General features: G+C 35.9%; 1 protein-coding gene across 1 annotated transcript in view; it reads right to left on the reverse strand.

Annotated features, from left to right (window-relative positions):
- Positions 1–6: 6 nt before the first annotated feature.
- Positions 7–16,755, reverse strand: part of DIPK1A (divergent protein kinase domain 1A) — a 107,531-nt gene continuing 90,782 nt past the window's right edge. Inside the window, exons 3-5 of the mRNA XM_090269737.1 lie at positions 7,813–7,920; positions 2,447–2,623; positions 7–1,301 (exon numbers count right to left, since the gene is read on the reverse strand). Coding sequence (XP_090125863.1) covers positions 489–1,301; positions 2,447–2,623; positions 7,813–7,920 — 1,098 coding nt within the window. The 3' untranslated portion in view covers positions 7–488. The remainder of the gene's footprint in view (positions 1,302–2,446; positions 2,624–7,812; positions 7,921–16,755) is intronic.

Here is a 16,755-nt window from a genome sequence, read left to right on the forward strand (position 1 = left end):
TTAACATCTGTTTATAAATGAGTAGTTTTAATTTACCTGTTCTGCAGACTTCATTTCTGTTAATGTGCAAGTTTTACCATGCTAAGACATTAGTAAACTTACGTATAAATTTTAAACAGCAGCTTCAATGCAAACAATGTTTCCAGCAGTGGTATTTTGGGTAACATAAATCTACAAAATACTCTCACTGTGATGTTTATGGAATGAGGCTTCACAGCATTATTTCAGTCAGTCAAAATAGTTACACAGTGAATGTACTGGGAAATATGCCAGGGCTTCTGAAAGCAGGAATGAAATATTTTTGGACCTATTGACCCTATATCTTCTGCCATTACTTCAGTAATTGACATATTTTAAGATGATGACTTGGGACCTTGGGAAAGGAATTTTGTATAAGTGACAGGGATTTGAATCAGAAGCCATTTTTTTAAATGCTTAATATTTTCTAAGTGTTAAGTTTCCCACAATGGTCACAATGTCCAAATGAACTAAGAGTCATTTGTGTAGGAAATTTTCTTCCACAGTAATGTTTTTAAGTTATTTAGTATCAAGGAATGTTCCATTTCCATTTGATTTGCTGTGACTTTGAGAGCAATACAAGAATAAAGTTGCTTTTCTAATTCTTCACGAATTTCACTTGGAGCACCACGCAGTAGGTAGTCTTTGAGTAACTGACATGCTTTTGCCAAGTTTGGTTGTATCACTTCTGAAGTGCACTTCATTGTACTCTGATCACAGCTAGTTCGACAATCCGTGCCATAGACACAGTCCAGATCAGACTCACAGTGACGATCCTTTATAAGTTCTTTCAGGTTTGTCTCTGGCACAATTTTTCTCATGTCTACCATTTTTAAATCATACTTATCATTATATCCTAGGTTTTTGGCACTGGTATCACACATGAGGAAGTTTCCATACGGGCCATGGAAAACATCCTCCACAAATTCTAGAAGTCCTATGGCTATTTTAGCCTTTCTGGGCCATGATGGTGTGAACAACTGATCCATGCTTCTTCTGAACCCAGATGGAATAAAAAGTTCAATGACCCATGGAAGGCTCATTCCATAAAGAGAGGTATATTCAACACTTTCCATTACATAGAGATCACCACAGAAGCCCATTAATTTGGGGGTATGTTCTTTATCTTGAAGTATCACCATGAGAAGAAATTCATTTAATTGAAGAAGTGCCCATGCTGACTTTGCTTCTCCCAAGGAAACCTGGCCATCTTTGTCTCCATCAGCCACTGTCAAGATGAGATTAACCAATTCAGAAAGATTTCCCTGGTCACCCAGTTTTGCCTGTAAAGATAAGATTTTAGCTAATTAAACAGAAGGAATGAAAAATAGACTAATTTCCTTTATGGTGATTATTGCCATGCTAAGTAATGTTGCTACTGAATCCTCTAAAGGAACTTAAAACATCTCCAAATATTTATGAAGATTGCTAAGTGAGTCAGAACTTATTTTCTTCTCCACACCTGGGAGTATGTTAATTGATTTGATAGAGGGGTGGGAGGGAGGGAGGGAGAATCAGGGAGGGAAACATCAATTGGTTGCTTCTCATGCATACCCAGAACAGGGATCAAACCTGCAATCTAGGTATGTGCCCTGACCAGGGTTTGAACCTGCAACCTTTTGGTGTATAGGACAATGCTACAACCAACTGGGCACCCGGCCAGGGCAGAACTATGTTTTATTTAATTGCAGTAAAACTTGGCTAAATCTGCTTGTTAAGAAATGGCCACCCTAAGTCCCATAACCCTCTTACACTCTGCATAAATATGGTTAACCAAGATACTAATTATTTTGTCTTACTCATATATTTACTTGCAAAATTGCAGTATAATGTGCTCATATCCAGTTATAAGAAGGGTCAACTGAAAATTTTCTATTTTGTAGTTTTTACATTAACACAATTATTTTGTTTAAGTTCCAATAATGAACATTAAAAAATATTTCCCTATGTAGGTTCTCTGGGATAAAATAGTCTGAAAACATAAACTGTCCAGAGAAAAGAAAGATTATGAGTGAAAATATAAGAGCAATAACAATGAGAAAAAAGGATTCTTTCCAAAAGTAATTATTTTCATCTCAATATTTCTACTTAATACCTGCATGAGTATTTAAGTTTTTAAAAAATAATTTGCAAATCAGGGTGTACTAATTTTATTTCACCTTTTAAAAAACTTGTACCAGCTACAATGTCAAACTATAGAGCAGCCTGTTTATTTAATGAACTCACCTCTCATATCTGGACATTTTTAGCTATTGTAATGTTAAACATCTTCCATGTATTTTTTCCTTTGAATTATTTCACTCAAGACAGAATCCCTGATACAAGTCAAAGAAATAGCAACATTTTTGTGGTTTAGGATGAGGTCCTATCAATTCATCCAGAAGATTATACCGCTTCACACTAGCAACATGCGAACGAATATACTTACTTTAAAGAGACTGTAGACCATTTCTTTGAATTTCTGTACAGTAGTTCCCCTGGTTGGTTTATCAAATAACACTATTTCTTTTCTTGGTTCCAATTCAGTTCCAAAATCAAGGTGAAGTGCTTGTTCCATCTGACATTTCACAACCCCTGGTAGATTATCCCAAATCCCTAAATACATCTATGTGAAAAAGAATGGCAAGTTATGCTTTAGGCTGAGTAGAAAACTATCACATTTCCAGTATCCTCCTCCTCTAAGAACACCCATAAACAAACAAGCAACGAAGCACTAAGATTGTGATTTTCTTTTTGAATTGCAAACTCAAAATCATACTCTAAAGTTCTTTCTTAATTTTTAAATATAGAAGTAATGTATGCTTAAATACATTTATATTTTTTACCATAATCAATTTTATTTTTCTATTTTTGTTATTGTAATAAAACTACAAAACCATCCTTCTTGAAAAACGGAAACTTTATACCCATTAAACTATAACTTATTGCCCCTTTCCTCCCAGCCCCTGGCACCACCATTCTACTTTTTGTCTATGATTTTGACTACTCACTCATATAAATGGAATCACATAGAATTTGTCTTTTTGTGACTACCTTATTTCACTTAGCATTATGTCCTCAAGGTTCACCCATATTGTAGCATGTGTCAGAATTTCCTTCCTTTTTAAAGTTGAGTAATATTCCATTATAAATATAGTATATTTTGCATTTCCATTCATCTGCCAATGGACACTTGGGCTGCTTCCATGTTGTAGCTATTGTGAATGTTAGCATAAACATGGGTGTCAAATATCTCTTCAAGACCCTGCTTTCAGTTCCAGAAATAGAACTGTGGATCATAAGGTTATTCTATTTTCTTTTTTTTTTTTTCAGGAACTGTCATACTGTTTTCTGCAGTGGCTGTATCATTTTACATTCCCACCAATGGTGCACAAGGGTTCCAATTTCTCTACATCCTCACCATACGTATTCTTTTCTGTTGGAGACAGTCCTTGCTCTATTAAATGGTCTTAGCACCTTTCTCAAAAATCATTTGGTTATATATGTGAGGGCTTTTTCTGAGCTCTCTATTCCATTGGTTTATATGATGGTCTTGATTTCAATAACACTCTGTTTTAATTACTGTAGCTTTATAGTAAGAGTTGAAATCACGAGTGTGAGTCCTCCAGCTTCGTATTTCTTTTTCAATATTGTTTTGGCTATTCAGGGTCCCTTGAGATGCCATATGAGTTTTAAGATGTTTTTTTTCTACTTCTGCAAAAATTGTCATTGGGATTTTGACTGCACTGACTTTGGAGATCACGTTGGGGGAATATTAACAACTTAATATTCAGGATTACAACCATGAATATGGAATGTGTTCCATTTGCTTGTCATTAATTTCTTTCAGAAGTTTTCATTGTACAAGTCTTTCACGTCCTGGTTAATTACTAAGTATTCTTTTGGATGCTATGTAAATAGAATGGTTTTCTTAATTGCCTTTTTGGGTTGTTCACTGTTAGTGTATAGAAATGGAATTGAATTTTGTGTGTTGCTTTCTTTCATGCTACTTTGATGAATTAACTTATTAGCTCTAACAATTTTTTTGTGTGTGGAATCTTTAGGGTTTTCTAGATCAGATCATATCATATGTCAACAGAGATGATTTTACTTCTTCCTTTCCAATCTGGATGCCTTGTATTTGGTTGGCCAAAAAGTTGATATAGTTTTTTTCTGCAAAATAAGACACATTTTTTTTCATTTTGACCAATAACTTTACTGATTTGGATATCTGGAGTATGTCAGCTATCTCCTGTGTGGTATAACGTTGATTGTTCTCAATTAATGTCTCAATTTGATCACTATCAACTTCAACTGGTCTATGTGACCACGGAGCATCATCCAGTCAGAAATCTCCAGCACAAACCTTTGCAAACCACTTTTGACATGTTTGGTCAGTCACAGCACCTTTTCCATGTACTACACAAATCTTTTTTTGCATTTCAGTTGTGTTTTTACCTTTCTTGAAATAATAAAGCATAATATGTGGAAAATGTTGTGTATATTCTTCCATCTTCAATATTAAAATGACGGAACACAAATTCACCAATTTTGATCAGTTTTTTAAAAATGCACGCTGATATGACAGCTATCACAATGCAATCTAACAAAATTATTTCAAATGAAGTTAAAGCCAACTAAGTGTCAACAGAGCTATCTTACAGAAAAAAAATAAACATTTTGGCCAACCCAATATTTTTTTCTTATCTAATTAATTGATTTGGTTAGTGGCAAGAACTTCCAGTATTTTGTTGAATAGAAGTGTTGAAAGTGGTTATCCTAATCTTGTTTCTGATCCTAAAGGAAAAGCTTTCAGTCTTTCACCATTGAGTATGATGTTAGCTATGGGTGGTTTTTTCATATATGGGTTTTACTATGTTCAGATAGTTGCCTTTTATTCCTAATTTGTTGACTGTTCTTATCATGAAAGGGTACTGAATTTTGTCAAATACTTTCTCTGCATCAATTGAGAGGATCCTTCTCTTTTCCTTCATTCTGTTAATGTGGTGTATTACATTGATCGATTTTCCTATGTTGAACCATCCTCAAATTCCAGGGATAAACCCCACTTGATAAGGGTGTATGATCCTTTTTAATCGATGGCTAAAATTGGTTTGCTATTATTTTGTTGAGGATTTCTACATCACTCTTTGCATGGGATACTGATCTGTTTTCTGTAGTGTCTTTATATGACCTTGGTATCAGAGTAAAGCGGGCCTCATAGAATGAGTAAGAAAGTATTCCTTCCTCTTCAATTTTTAAATTTTTATTTATTATTAAAGAGGGGAAGGGAAGGAGAAAGAGAGGGAGAGAAACATCAATGTGAGAGAGAAACATTGATCAGTTGCCTCTCGTATGCAACCCAACTGGGGACTGAACCTGCATGTGCACTGACAGAAATTAGACCAGTGGTCTTTTGCTTTGAGGGATGACACCGAACCAACTGAGCCACACCAATCAGGGCATCTTTAATATTTTATAAAAAAGTCTGAGGTGGATTGGTGTTAGTTCTTTAAAGGTTGAGTAGAATTCACCAGTGAAGCCAGCAGGCCCAGGGCTTTTCTTGTTAGGAGACTTGGATTACTGATTTAGTTTCCTTACTAGGTATATATAGGTCTATTCAAATTTTCTATTTCTTGGTAAGTATTGTGTTTCTATAAATTTGCCCATTTCATCTAGGTTATCTAATTTGTTGGTGTACAATTGTTCATAGTACTCACATAATCCTTTTAATTTCTGTAGAATCAGTAGAAATGCCCCCCACCGCTTCATTTCTGATTTTAGCAATTTGAGTCTTCTCTCTTTTTTTCTTGACTACCTAGCTAAAAGTGCATTGATATTTTCAAAGAACCAACTTTTGTTTTCATTGACACACTCTATTGTTTTTCTATTCTTTATTTCTTTTATCTCTACTATAACCTGTATTATTTCTTTTCTTTTGTTAGCTTTGAATTTAGTTGTCTTTTTCTAGTTCTTTAAATTGTAAAGCTAAGTTGTTTATTTGAGATCTTTCTTGTTTCTTAATGTAAGCACTTACAGCTATAAATACAATTTTTTAAAAGTCAAATTACATAAAAAGATGAAAGGCAAAGTTCTGCTATATCCATTTCCCTAATCCCATAGCCCAGAATTAGTCACTATGAACTATTTATCTTTTTATCAAACTAACATTATATGGTGCTTACTGTGTGCTCTGGTCTACTAATTTATTATTTTATTCCTTATAACAACCCTATAAAATAAATACTATTACTCTCAATTTCCAGATGGAAAACTGAAGCAGAGGGGTGTGAAGGTAACACAGTAGTGTTACCTAGCATGCTGAAGATAACACAATCATGGCAAACCCAGCATTTGAGGCCAGGCAGTGTACTCTTGCTTATATATAAAAAACAAATGGGATTATATTAGTCAGTAATAATATTAATCTAAGCAAAGCAGATTATATCACTCTTCTGCTTTCAAATCCTCAAATTCAGTTTGACTTAAGTCCAAAGACCTTTCCATTGCCTGTTAGGCTTTGTGTGAGCAGTCCTGGCCTTATTCTCTAATTCGATCTTGTACCACATATTCCTGGGTCTCTATTTCCCAGCTACGGTGGTCTTCTTTCTGTTCCTTGGACGTAACAACCTTATTTCTGTTTAATGACCTGCCTTGTTTGCTCTTGGTTCTTGGAATGAACTCACAGATCTTCACAGCTGCTCCTTCACATGTTCCAACTCTCAGCTCAGGTGTCACTTTGTTTTTTTTTTCATTTTTTTTTTTTTTCAGGTGTCACTTTGGATAGGCCTTCCTTAACCACCCATCTAGAGTGGGCCCCTCTTCCGTTTCAGGTCACTCTCTAACCCATTACCCCATTTTATTTTCTTTATAGCCTTTAGCACTGTCTGAATACGACCTTATTTATTAAGTTAATGACTCATATATTATCTCTTCTTTCACAAGAAACATAAGGCACAGGAGGCCAGAGGCTTAATCTGTCTTGTTCTCCATGGACTCTCCAATGTCTTAAACAGTTCTGATCATATGATAGTTATTTACATGTTAGATTTTGTTTCAGAAATCCTCTTAAACATTGTTAGCATTGTCGACTTAAAATACATTTATACTTTTACCTATAATTATGAGTAATTATAGGAAGATATACTGGAAATTTAGAAATAATATAAAGAAAAAAGATGACCTTAAAAATTATGTAATATTCCACTGCCCAAGGAAAATCAGTGTTGATGCTTGTTATAGTTTCTTCTAGCCCAATAGTATTTTACTTTTGTCATTTATGTTTCTTTGATGGCAAGTAAGGTAGAACATTTTTTTCATTGTTTATCAGTTATTTGTAGTTCTTTTTTTTGTGACTTAGCTCATCCTGTCCTTTGCCCCTTGCCTGTAGTTTGATTTTTCATTAAGGCCTGATCACCCCCTCTAAAGCACATCTTCACAACCCCTGACCCCTGCATTCTCCATTAATTCACCCTGTTTATATCCTTATAAAAGATACCACACTCTATAATTATCTTGCCCATTCATTTATCTACTAAATGTTTGTATTTCTCACACCTCTGGGTAATGGAAGATCCATAACAAAGTAATCTTATCTATCTCAATCCCCATTGTATTCCTAGTAACTGAAACAGTGCTGGAATATGGAATAGGGGATCAATAACCATCAGTGGGATGAGTGAATCAAAGCACGCCAAACTAGAATATATAAAATGTCTTAAAGTTCAGGTTCAAGAATTCTTTTAATAATGCTTTAGTTAAAGATGAAATTAGAGTGTACCATCAATCTGTAATGTGTATTCATAATATCCATACCTGATTGCTGGGCTTGGTAGATAAGCATTTTCCAAAGTAAAGAGTTTCTGTAACACAAAGACTGTTACATGCAGGCCCATCAATAACTCCAGTCTTGTACTTGTCACACTAAAAACAGGACATAAAGTAGTTAATAGAAAAACGGTCACAAGAAGAAACATAATAAAGACACCATAAAGAGATATTTATATTCTTTAAGAGAAGGTTCCACAATACAAAGAACTCTGGCTTGGGATATGGACAGACTTGGATTTGAACCCAAGCTCTATTCCTTAGTAGCGATGTGATGATGCGAGACCTTGTTGCGAATAGCATGCACAGAATTCTGAAACTTCTTCCCACTTAACATGGTCTGAGGCAGTACGGTATCTACTCTCTCCAAGAATAGGAGCACTATTTTTTAAAATGGCTCTGGTTTTAAAATAAGTTTAAAAATAAAGTTTAAGTTAACAAAAGGTTTTAAATAACAAAATAAAGTTATCTCTGTTATCCTGAGGTCATCCAAAAATCAAGAAATAAACAGGGTGGTGAACACACAACACAGTGTACAAATGATGTGTAGTAGAACTGTGCACCTAAAACCTGTATATTTTGTTAACCAGTGTCACCCCGATAAATTCAATAAAAAGGAAAAGGAAACAAAATTTTAAAAAAGAACTGCCAACTCTATCTTTGATAAAATGAGGTACTAATGTAATCCTAGGACACAATAAATAAGGATGGCCTGCCAAATTCAGTGAAAATTATACCAGCGTCCAGAAACACGCTGAGATTAAATACCTGTTGTGACCTCAATTCTCAGACAAAGCTGGCAAAACACTGCATAGGTGGTACATCTAAGGAGAAGAATCATCACCATGGTTTGCTATGAAGGTTTAAGAGGTACGGCTGTGGGAACTTTCAGGGACTCTATTTGGCATCATGAAGTGCAGGGCAAGGGAATGTTGAGTGATAAAAATCTTTCAAATGTTATCCATGTTGGAGGTAGGCTGTTAATGAAATAAGGGTTGGAGAACACCATGTCATGAGCATCTCTATTGTTGCTAGGGAGATGCACAGGCTAAACCAACCTGTGTGAGTGTCTCTGTCTTTCTGTCTCACCTGTTTTCTTTTGCACACACACAACGCACATGAACTGTGGGCACAGAAGCTTCTCTACAGATTCAGTTTACTGCCCCAATTGCTTCCAAAAATTCTCAGTAATGAGTAATAATCAAAAGAAAACAAGCATGAGATCTGTACAGCAAATTTACAAGGAAACGGAGGAAAGGAATAGGGAAAGCAAGTGTCAGATAAATAAAATTTCTAGAAAAACGCTGCCCTGAAGCAGAACAAACATGGCTATGAATTCAAAGGACTTAATGAAACAGTTTAAAATAATACCTCAACAGATAATCAGTGCTCAGTAATAGCAATGATCATTTTACATAGCCAAACTTTCTTTCAAGTAAAAGGCATCAAATGTTTCTGAACATGTAAGGATCACAAAATATAACACCAAATAATATCTCTTTTTTTAAAAGTATATTTTATTGTTTGTGCTGTTACAATTGTCTCAACTTCTTCCCTTTGCTCCCCTCCACCCAGTACCCTCCTTCCCTCCAGCAATCCCACCCTTAGTTCATGTCATGGGTTGTGCATATAAGTTCTTTGGCTTCTCCATTTCCTATACTATTCTTATATTCCCCCTTCTCATTTTGTAACTACCAATTGTGCCTCTTAATCCCTACACCATTTCCCCCTTTCTCCCCCTCCATCCTCCCTGATGATAACCTTCCAAATGGTCCCTACACCTATGATTCTGTTCCTGTTCTGGTTGGTTGCTTAGTTTGTTTCTGTTTTTATTTTTTTTATAGGTTCTGTTGTTAATAGTTGTGAGTTTGTCATTTTAATGTTCATAGTTTTTGATTCTCCTTTTCTTAAATAAGTCAATTTAACATTTCATATAATAAGGGCTTGGTGATAATGAATTCCTTTAGCTTTACCTTGCATGGAAAGCACTTTATTTGCCCTTCCATTCTAAATGATAGCTTTGCTGGATAATCTTGGTTGTAGGTCCCTGCTTTTCATCACTTTAAATACTTCTTGCCAGTCCCTTCTTGCATACAAAGTTTCTTTTGAGAAGTCAGATGATAGCCATATGGGAATCCCTTTGTAGGCAACTGTCTGCTTTTCTCTTGCTGCTTTTAAGATTCTCTGTTTCTCTTTAACCTTTGGCATTTTAATTATATCTTGGCATGGTCCTCTTTGGGTCTACCTTGTTTGGGATTCTCTGTGCTTCTTGGACTTGTATTTCTATTTCCTTTTTCAAATTTGGGATGTTTTCCTTCATTATTTTTTCACATAAGTTTTCAATTTCTTGCTCTTCCTCTTCTCCTTCTGGCACCCCTATGATTCGGATATTGGCATGTTTAAAGTTGTCCCAGAGGTTTCTAATCCTCTCATTTTTTTCAATTCTTGTTTCCTCATTCTGTACTGGTTGGCTGTTTATATCTTCCTTATGTTCCAAATCATTTATTTGAACCCCAGTTTCCTTTCCTTCACTATTGCTTGTGTGTGGATTTTCCTTCGTTTCACTTAGCATAGCCTTCACTTCTTCCCTTCTGTGTTTGCCATACTCAAGCATATCTGTCAAGTCTGTAAGCATTTTTATCACCAGTGTTTTGAACTCTGTGTCTGTTAGGCTGGCCATCTCTTCATCTCTTAGTTTGTCTGTTTCCTAGACATTTAGTTCTCTCACTGGAATCTTGATCTATTCCCTTTTTTGGGCCATACTTCTTGTCTCAACTTGACATCCTCCTGTGTTTGTGTCTTAGGTAGAGCTATCACACCTGTTGCGTTATAAAGAGTGGAACTTTAGGTATTCATCAGTATGGGGTGACCCGTTTCACCATGTCGTGGCAATGTATGTGGGGGAGGGATCTGAGAGGGAACAGTGCCACTTGCTCAGCATTCAGCCCTCTTCTAGGTGCTTCTCTCACTTACGTATAGGACTGGTGCCCCTCTAGCTGTTGCCCTGGCTGCACTTCCCAGAGTGGGTGGGTCTGCAAACATTTCAGGACTGTGGGGGCCCTTTAAACTAGCAGACTCTGCTGAGAGACTGGCACTTTCTTCCTCCACCCCAGTCCCCACTGATATTCACAGTCAGAAGCAAAGAAGCTTTATTTTCCCCAGCACTGGAACCATGAGCTGCGCGGTCTGGTCTGGTGCTGGGAGTGCTCCCCAAGTGTCCCTCCCCACTTTTAAAAACGTGTGACTGTGCTTTTTGCTGGTCTGCTGCCGCCACTGCTGCCACTGCTGCCGCCACCACACCGCGTCCTTTCCAGCTCTGCCCCTCCTACCTGTCTGGATGAGTATTTCTTCTTTATATCTTTGTTTGTTGGACTTCCATGCAGCTCGATTTTCTGAAACTTCTGGTTGTCTCTAGTGTTGAGGTAGTTGTATCCCTTCTTAGTTATGGAGGGAGATGCAGCATGTCTATCTAGGCCTCCATCTTGGCTGGAGGTCCCCAATAATATCTCTTGAACTATTAGAGAATGTATTTCAGGGAACCAAGAGATGAATGGAGAAACTAAACATGGAAGCCATTTGAAATGTAGTCCTGGGATTAAATCGACCCTAAGAATCTATTTCTTAACAATTGTTAATACAATATCTTATAGCTACTAAATGCTTAGTATGTGTCAGGGACTGTTCCGGTGCTATACTTTTATTATCATGACAACAACCCTGTTACAGCCATAGAATCTATTTCTATATCCATTGTAAAAATAAGAAAAAAAAATCTGTTAAGTAACTTGCTCAAGTTTACACAGTTACAAATGCATAGATAAGTGGAACAATAAATCTCTCTCTCTCTCTCTCTCTCTCTCTCTCTCTCTCTCTCTCTCTCTCTCATCAATAAAGGAAGTTATAGTATAAAGCTAACCACTGGAAGAGGTAAAAACAAATACAAACCTTCCTAAATTATCAGAAGGTACATGCATAAAACAAATTAAAGAAATAGAAAACCTCTCAAGAAAAATAGAAACCAATCTTTAAAAACGTAAAGCAGGTTGTAAAATGTGACACAGAACTAAGTGATGTCTATAAATGTCAATGAGTAAGTTCACCTAAATAAAAAATCATGAGAAAACAGTGTCAAAGTTGAAAATAAAAGATAGTACAGCTATATCAGCCAGCAGCAGAGATTTGAAGATGATGATCAGAGGAATTCCCTCAGCTACAGGAACATAGTCTTTTATTTTTATTCTATATTGGTTAATTCCTTAATTCTGCTTTCTTTAGATGTTTTCTAATATCTTGAATTTTTAATTCATCCATCTGTTTTGTTGTCATTTATTAATGTAATTAAGACTATATTCTTCTCTAAATACTTCTTCAATTTTATGGTTAGCTTTATCTTTAGTTTCTGATATATTTTATTTTATTTGAATTGATTTCAGAGAGAGGAAAGGAGAGAAACATTGATTTGTTGTTCCACTCATTTACTCATTCATTGGTTGATTCTTATGTGTACTCTGACGGGAGATTGAACCCACAACTTTGGTGTATCAGCACAAAGCTCTAGCCAACTGAGTTATCCGGCCAGGGCTCTAATGTATTTTTTTAAATACATTATTATTGTTATTCTTAGATACTTAAATTTTCTATTTGTATTCTCTTTGACTCAATAATTTAAATATTAAAAAATTTCCAGATATATTTTTGTTAATTTTGAGCTTTATTGTATTGTGATTGGCAAATATTGTTTTTCCCATTTCCACTAAGTGTAGTATATAAAGTTTAAATCTAATACTTCCCACAGTTTGCTGTGAGGATAGCAGAGCCTTGATGGAGATGGAGAGCCCTGCCCATGTGTAGCGTTAAGTGTCAGCACTTAGGGCTTGCTGTCCTTCAGCTATCATTAGCAAAGAAATTCCTAGGTGAGCCCTTGACTGAGCCTGCTTTCTCCTTCATACCTAGTTGTAAGCATGAATATTAGGTTTCATCTTCATAGAAGGAGCAGAGTAATAGTTCTTACACTCAAGTTTTGGGGAGACCACTCAGAGAGAGATGCTCAATACTTTCTTCCCCAGGTCATTTTAGGAGGATTTTTAGGAAACATAGAATCATTTGTCTGGCATCTTTGCTTGGTAGTAGATGGCCATCAATTTCATTGGCATGTTTCTTTATTGAGCCAAAGGTGGTAGGAGTTCTGAGGCCTTATTCAAAAGCTTGTAGGGTTTTCAAAAATTAAGATTGCATAAACCACATCCTCTGACCACAAAGAAATGAGAAACCAACAATAAATAAATACAGACATGTTTGGAAACTAAAAAGCACATTCTTATCTTCCATAAGAGGGGAGGTTAGGGGGTGGAGGGATTGAACAAGAAGGAAAAAGGACTAATGGACATGGACAACAGTGTGGTGATGGTGGGGAGGGGGACTAAATAGTAATGGAAAAATACAACAATAAAATAAATAAATAAAAGCACACTCCTAACTAATTTGTGGACTAAAAGAGAAATCACAATTGAAATGTAGAATATCTAGAACGGAACAACAACAAAGTTATACACATCGAAACTTGTGGGATACAGCTAACACAGTTCTTAGAGGAAAATTTTCAACTTTACAATGATGAAAAAACAAGAGACAGTATAAGTAGATAGCACTCAACTAAAGAGGCTTAATAATTGAGTGATCAATGATACCAAAAGCTAGTTCTTTGAAAACTTTAACAAGAGAGATAAACCTTTAGCAAGAGTGATCATGAGAAAAAGAGAAGGCACAAATAAAGATGACTGAAAAAGAAAGGGTTGTGATAGTAAATAATATTAACAACTCTGTGGCAAAACATTTGAATAAGCAATTTTTATAGAAAAATATAAATAAAACTGATGTAAGAAGAAATAGAAAATCTGAATAAGACTAATAAACATTTATAAAAAATTGAATCAGTAGCCCTGGCTGGGTGGTTCAGTTGGTTGGAGCATTGTCCCATACACCAAAAGATTGAGGGTTCATTTCTGTCAGGGCACATACCTGGGTTGCAGGTTCAATCATGTCAAGGAGGACCTCAGGGTGTGATACAGGATTTTTTTAAGAGTGAAAAATAGTTAACAAAAATGGGACCATCTGCCATAGTGTCAACAATAAAAATAAAGACAAAAGAAAATAAAGTAAAACAATAACAAAAATAAGGTAACAACGTAAATGTCTATCAAGTAAATAGCTGAATAAATTGTGGCATAGTCATACAATAAAATGCTATTCAGTAATTAAAATAAAAGAATTTGGCCTATATATATCAAATGGAAAAATGTTGAAAACATAATTTCAGATGGAAAAAGTTGCAGAATATGTGCAGTTTAGTGTCATTTATTAAAGTTTAGGAACATAAACCACAATACTAGATATTATTTATATACCCATACACACAGTGGAATTATGAAAACCTGATGGCAAGAACTCATATCAAATTCAAGATGGTGGTTACTCCTGGGGAGGAGGAAGGAGACTATCAGAGAAGATAAAGAGAGCTTCACCTGTACCGTAATGATTTTTTTCTTTTTAAAAATGAAGCAAATATGGTGAAAGGTTAAGGTTTGTTACATAGAAGGTAGGTACCTGGGTATTTGTCATGTTGTTTTCTACATGTTAACATTGCTCTAAGAGCTTTCATGTAGATCTCCTTAATCTTTACAACCTTCCTCTGAAAGAAGTATTATTACCATTACAGTATCTCCATTTTGCTGATGAACAAACTGAGGCAAGTGAGGTTAAGAAGAGGTTAAGAAGCAGAACAGGTTAGTGGTGGTGCTGAGATCTGACTAACCCAGATGTCTGCCTCCAGAGCTTGTGCTTTTAACCACTGAGGTAAAAGAAACAGAATTACTCATCTTGGAGAGGAAAGTGTAGCAGGTTTAACAATGGCTGGGTCACATACCTGTTCCCAGTGCTCCCCCTGAAGTAAAATTAATACTTTTTCATAAAATTTAAAACAGACAAAAAAGAAAAAACCAATACCTTTATCAGTAAGCTGTTAAGCAGTGAAGAATAATCTGGCATTCAGCTAAAAGAATCACATTCTTGTTTTGAGGAAAGGCCTCAAGCCAACCCTGCATCAAAGAGGCAGTTACAAAAAACAGGCTCTTCAACTTGTGGCTTCCATCACGAACCAAAAGCAAATTTCCCTCATGCTTGTATAAAAAGGATGGTTAGCCACACACTGTTTTGTTTTGCTTTTTCAGGCAGGGCCATACACAACTATAATCACGGTCAGTAATTTGATCTTCTAACTAAAAAGACATAAAGCTTATAAAGAATGTTCAACTCTACAATAGAAAACTCAGCAGAAAACGTCAAAGGTTTTTCCTTCCCTAAGATATTTTTATTACTACAATGATTTTACCATATATCCTCCTTTGCTTGGACATAGTACCATAATACCAGAAGATGGCGCTCTTTGGCTAAATTTTACAAAACCCACCTAAGATGAAAGAATGATTTCATAAGCAACGGAAATTGTATCTCAGGGGCAAAGACAATGAACAGAAGCACAGTACTAGGTTTTAAATGATTTTCTAAGATTCATGTTCTAAAAATGTATTTGAGGCAATCTTATCCATTTCTCCTTACTTAGAAAAAAACAGCAGAATTGGGTTCTTAACAATGCCTGAAAATTCTCCAAGTCTCTAGTCAGCACCCTCTCCCAAGTCCTACATCAGCTTTAAAATCTTCCCCATTCTCTGCACTTGCACTGTGTTCAGCTTCTCATATTTTCCATCTTTCCTGACTTCTTTTTCCTGGCCATTAACAGTGATCATTGTACTCTCTTTTCATCTCCCACCACACACACCCCTCCACACACACACACCCCTCTCCTTCCCTTCAGTTACAATGTCTCTAATATATGTTAAAATTTGTCAGCATACACAGTGTGGTGATGGTGGTAAGTTGTGCATGTGCAGGTGAATTTATAGTCCAGGTGCTTCTAATATCCTAACCAGGATGCAGGCTTGTACAGGTGCTCAGCTAGAGTTCTAATGAGGTAATAAGGAAACCCATGCTCCATATCCTGATCAAGATTAATCCATTCCTTAAATTTGTTACTAGCAAATTAGATTTTCATTTGTGAAATATGTGGCCTGTTAAACAGCATGATGAATGTTAGAAATGCCTATTGGTGCAATTAAAGGTATTTAAGATATATGAATTGGTTAAATATGAGATATTCCCTACCCTTTCACAAAAAGGGTATAAGAACCAGATGAAGCTATAATCTTTATCTTTAGGGAGGTACCCAGAGCTAATCATTTTACAGCAGAGATTCTCAGACTTTAGGCCACTTCAGATCTCCTGGAGGTCTTGTTCAAACACAAACAGCTGAACATCACTCTCAGCGTTTCTGCCTCATTAGGGTTTAGGGGGAGCTGAAAATCTGCATTTGTAGCAACTTGCCAGATGACACCAATGCTTCTGGTCAAAGAGACAACTTTCTGAGAATCACTGGTTCAGAATTTCTAGTTCCCTGATACTAATTATAAGGGTAATAATACGCTTGTCTCTGAAGCATCATTGCTTCTGCCTTAAGTAAATCTTTCAAGCAAGGTGACAGAACTGCTAAAATGACTGAGTTAGAGATTCAATGAGTTTACAGACTGATTATATGAAATGTTGTGTGGCTACCTGTAAATAACTTTGTGCTGAATAAATGCCTATATGTATAGTAGAAATCATTTTCATTATAACCTAGTAATTTGGTTGTGTGGAAGTACTAATACTCACCTGTATCAAACATTATGATACAATGGCTGCCATTATCTTTCAAAACAGAATCTAAGAAACATGCATGACCAAACTGGATAAGTTAACTTAAAACCATTTCCCAGCCAAAAGGTAGAAGCAACCCAAGGGTCTATCAGTGGATAACTGGGTAAACAAAATGTGGCACAC

Source organism: Furipterus horrens, unplaced genomic scaffold (assembly GCF_987537825.1).
Source record: "Furipterus horrens unplaced genomic scaffold, mFurHor1.1.pri manual_scaffold_3, whole genome shotgun sequence".
In the NCBI taxonomy this organism is placed as follows: Eukaryota; Metazoa; Chordata; class Mammalia; order Chiroptera; family Furipteridae; genus Furipterus; species Furipterus horrens.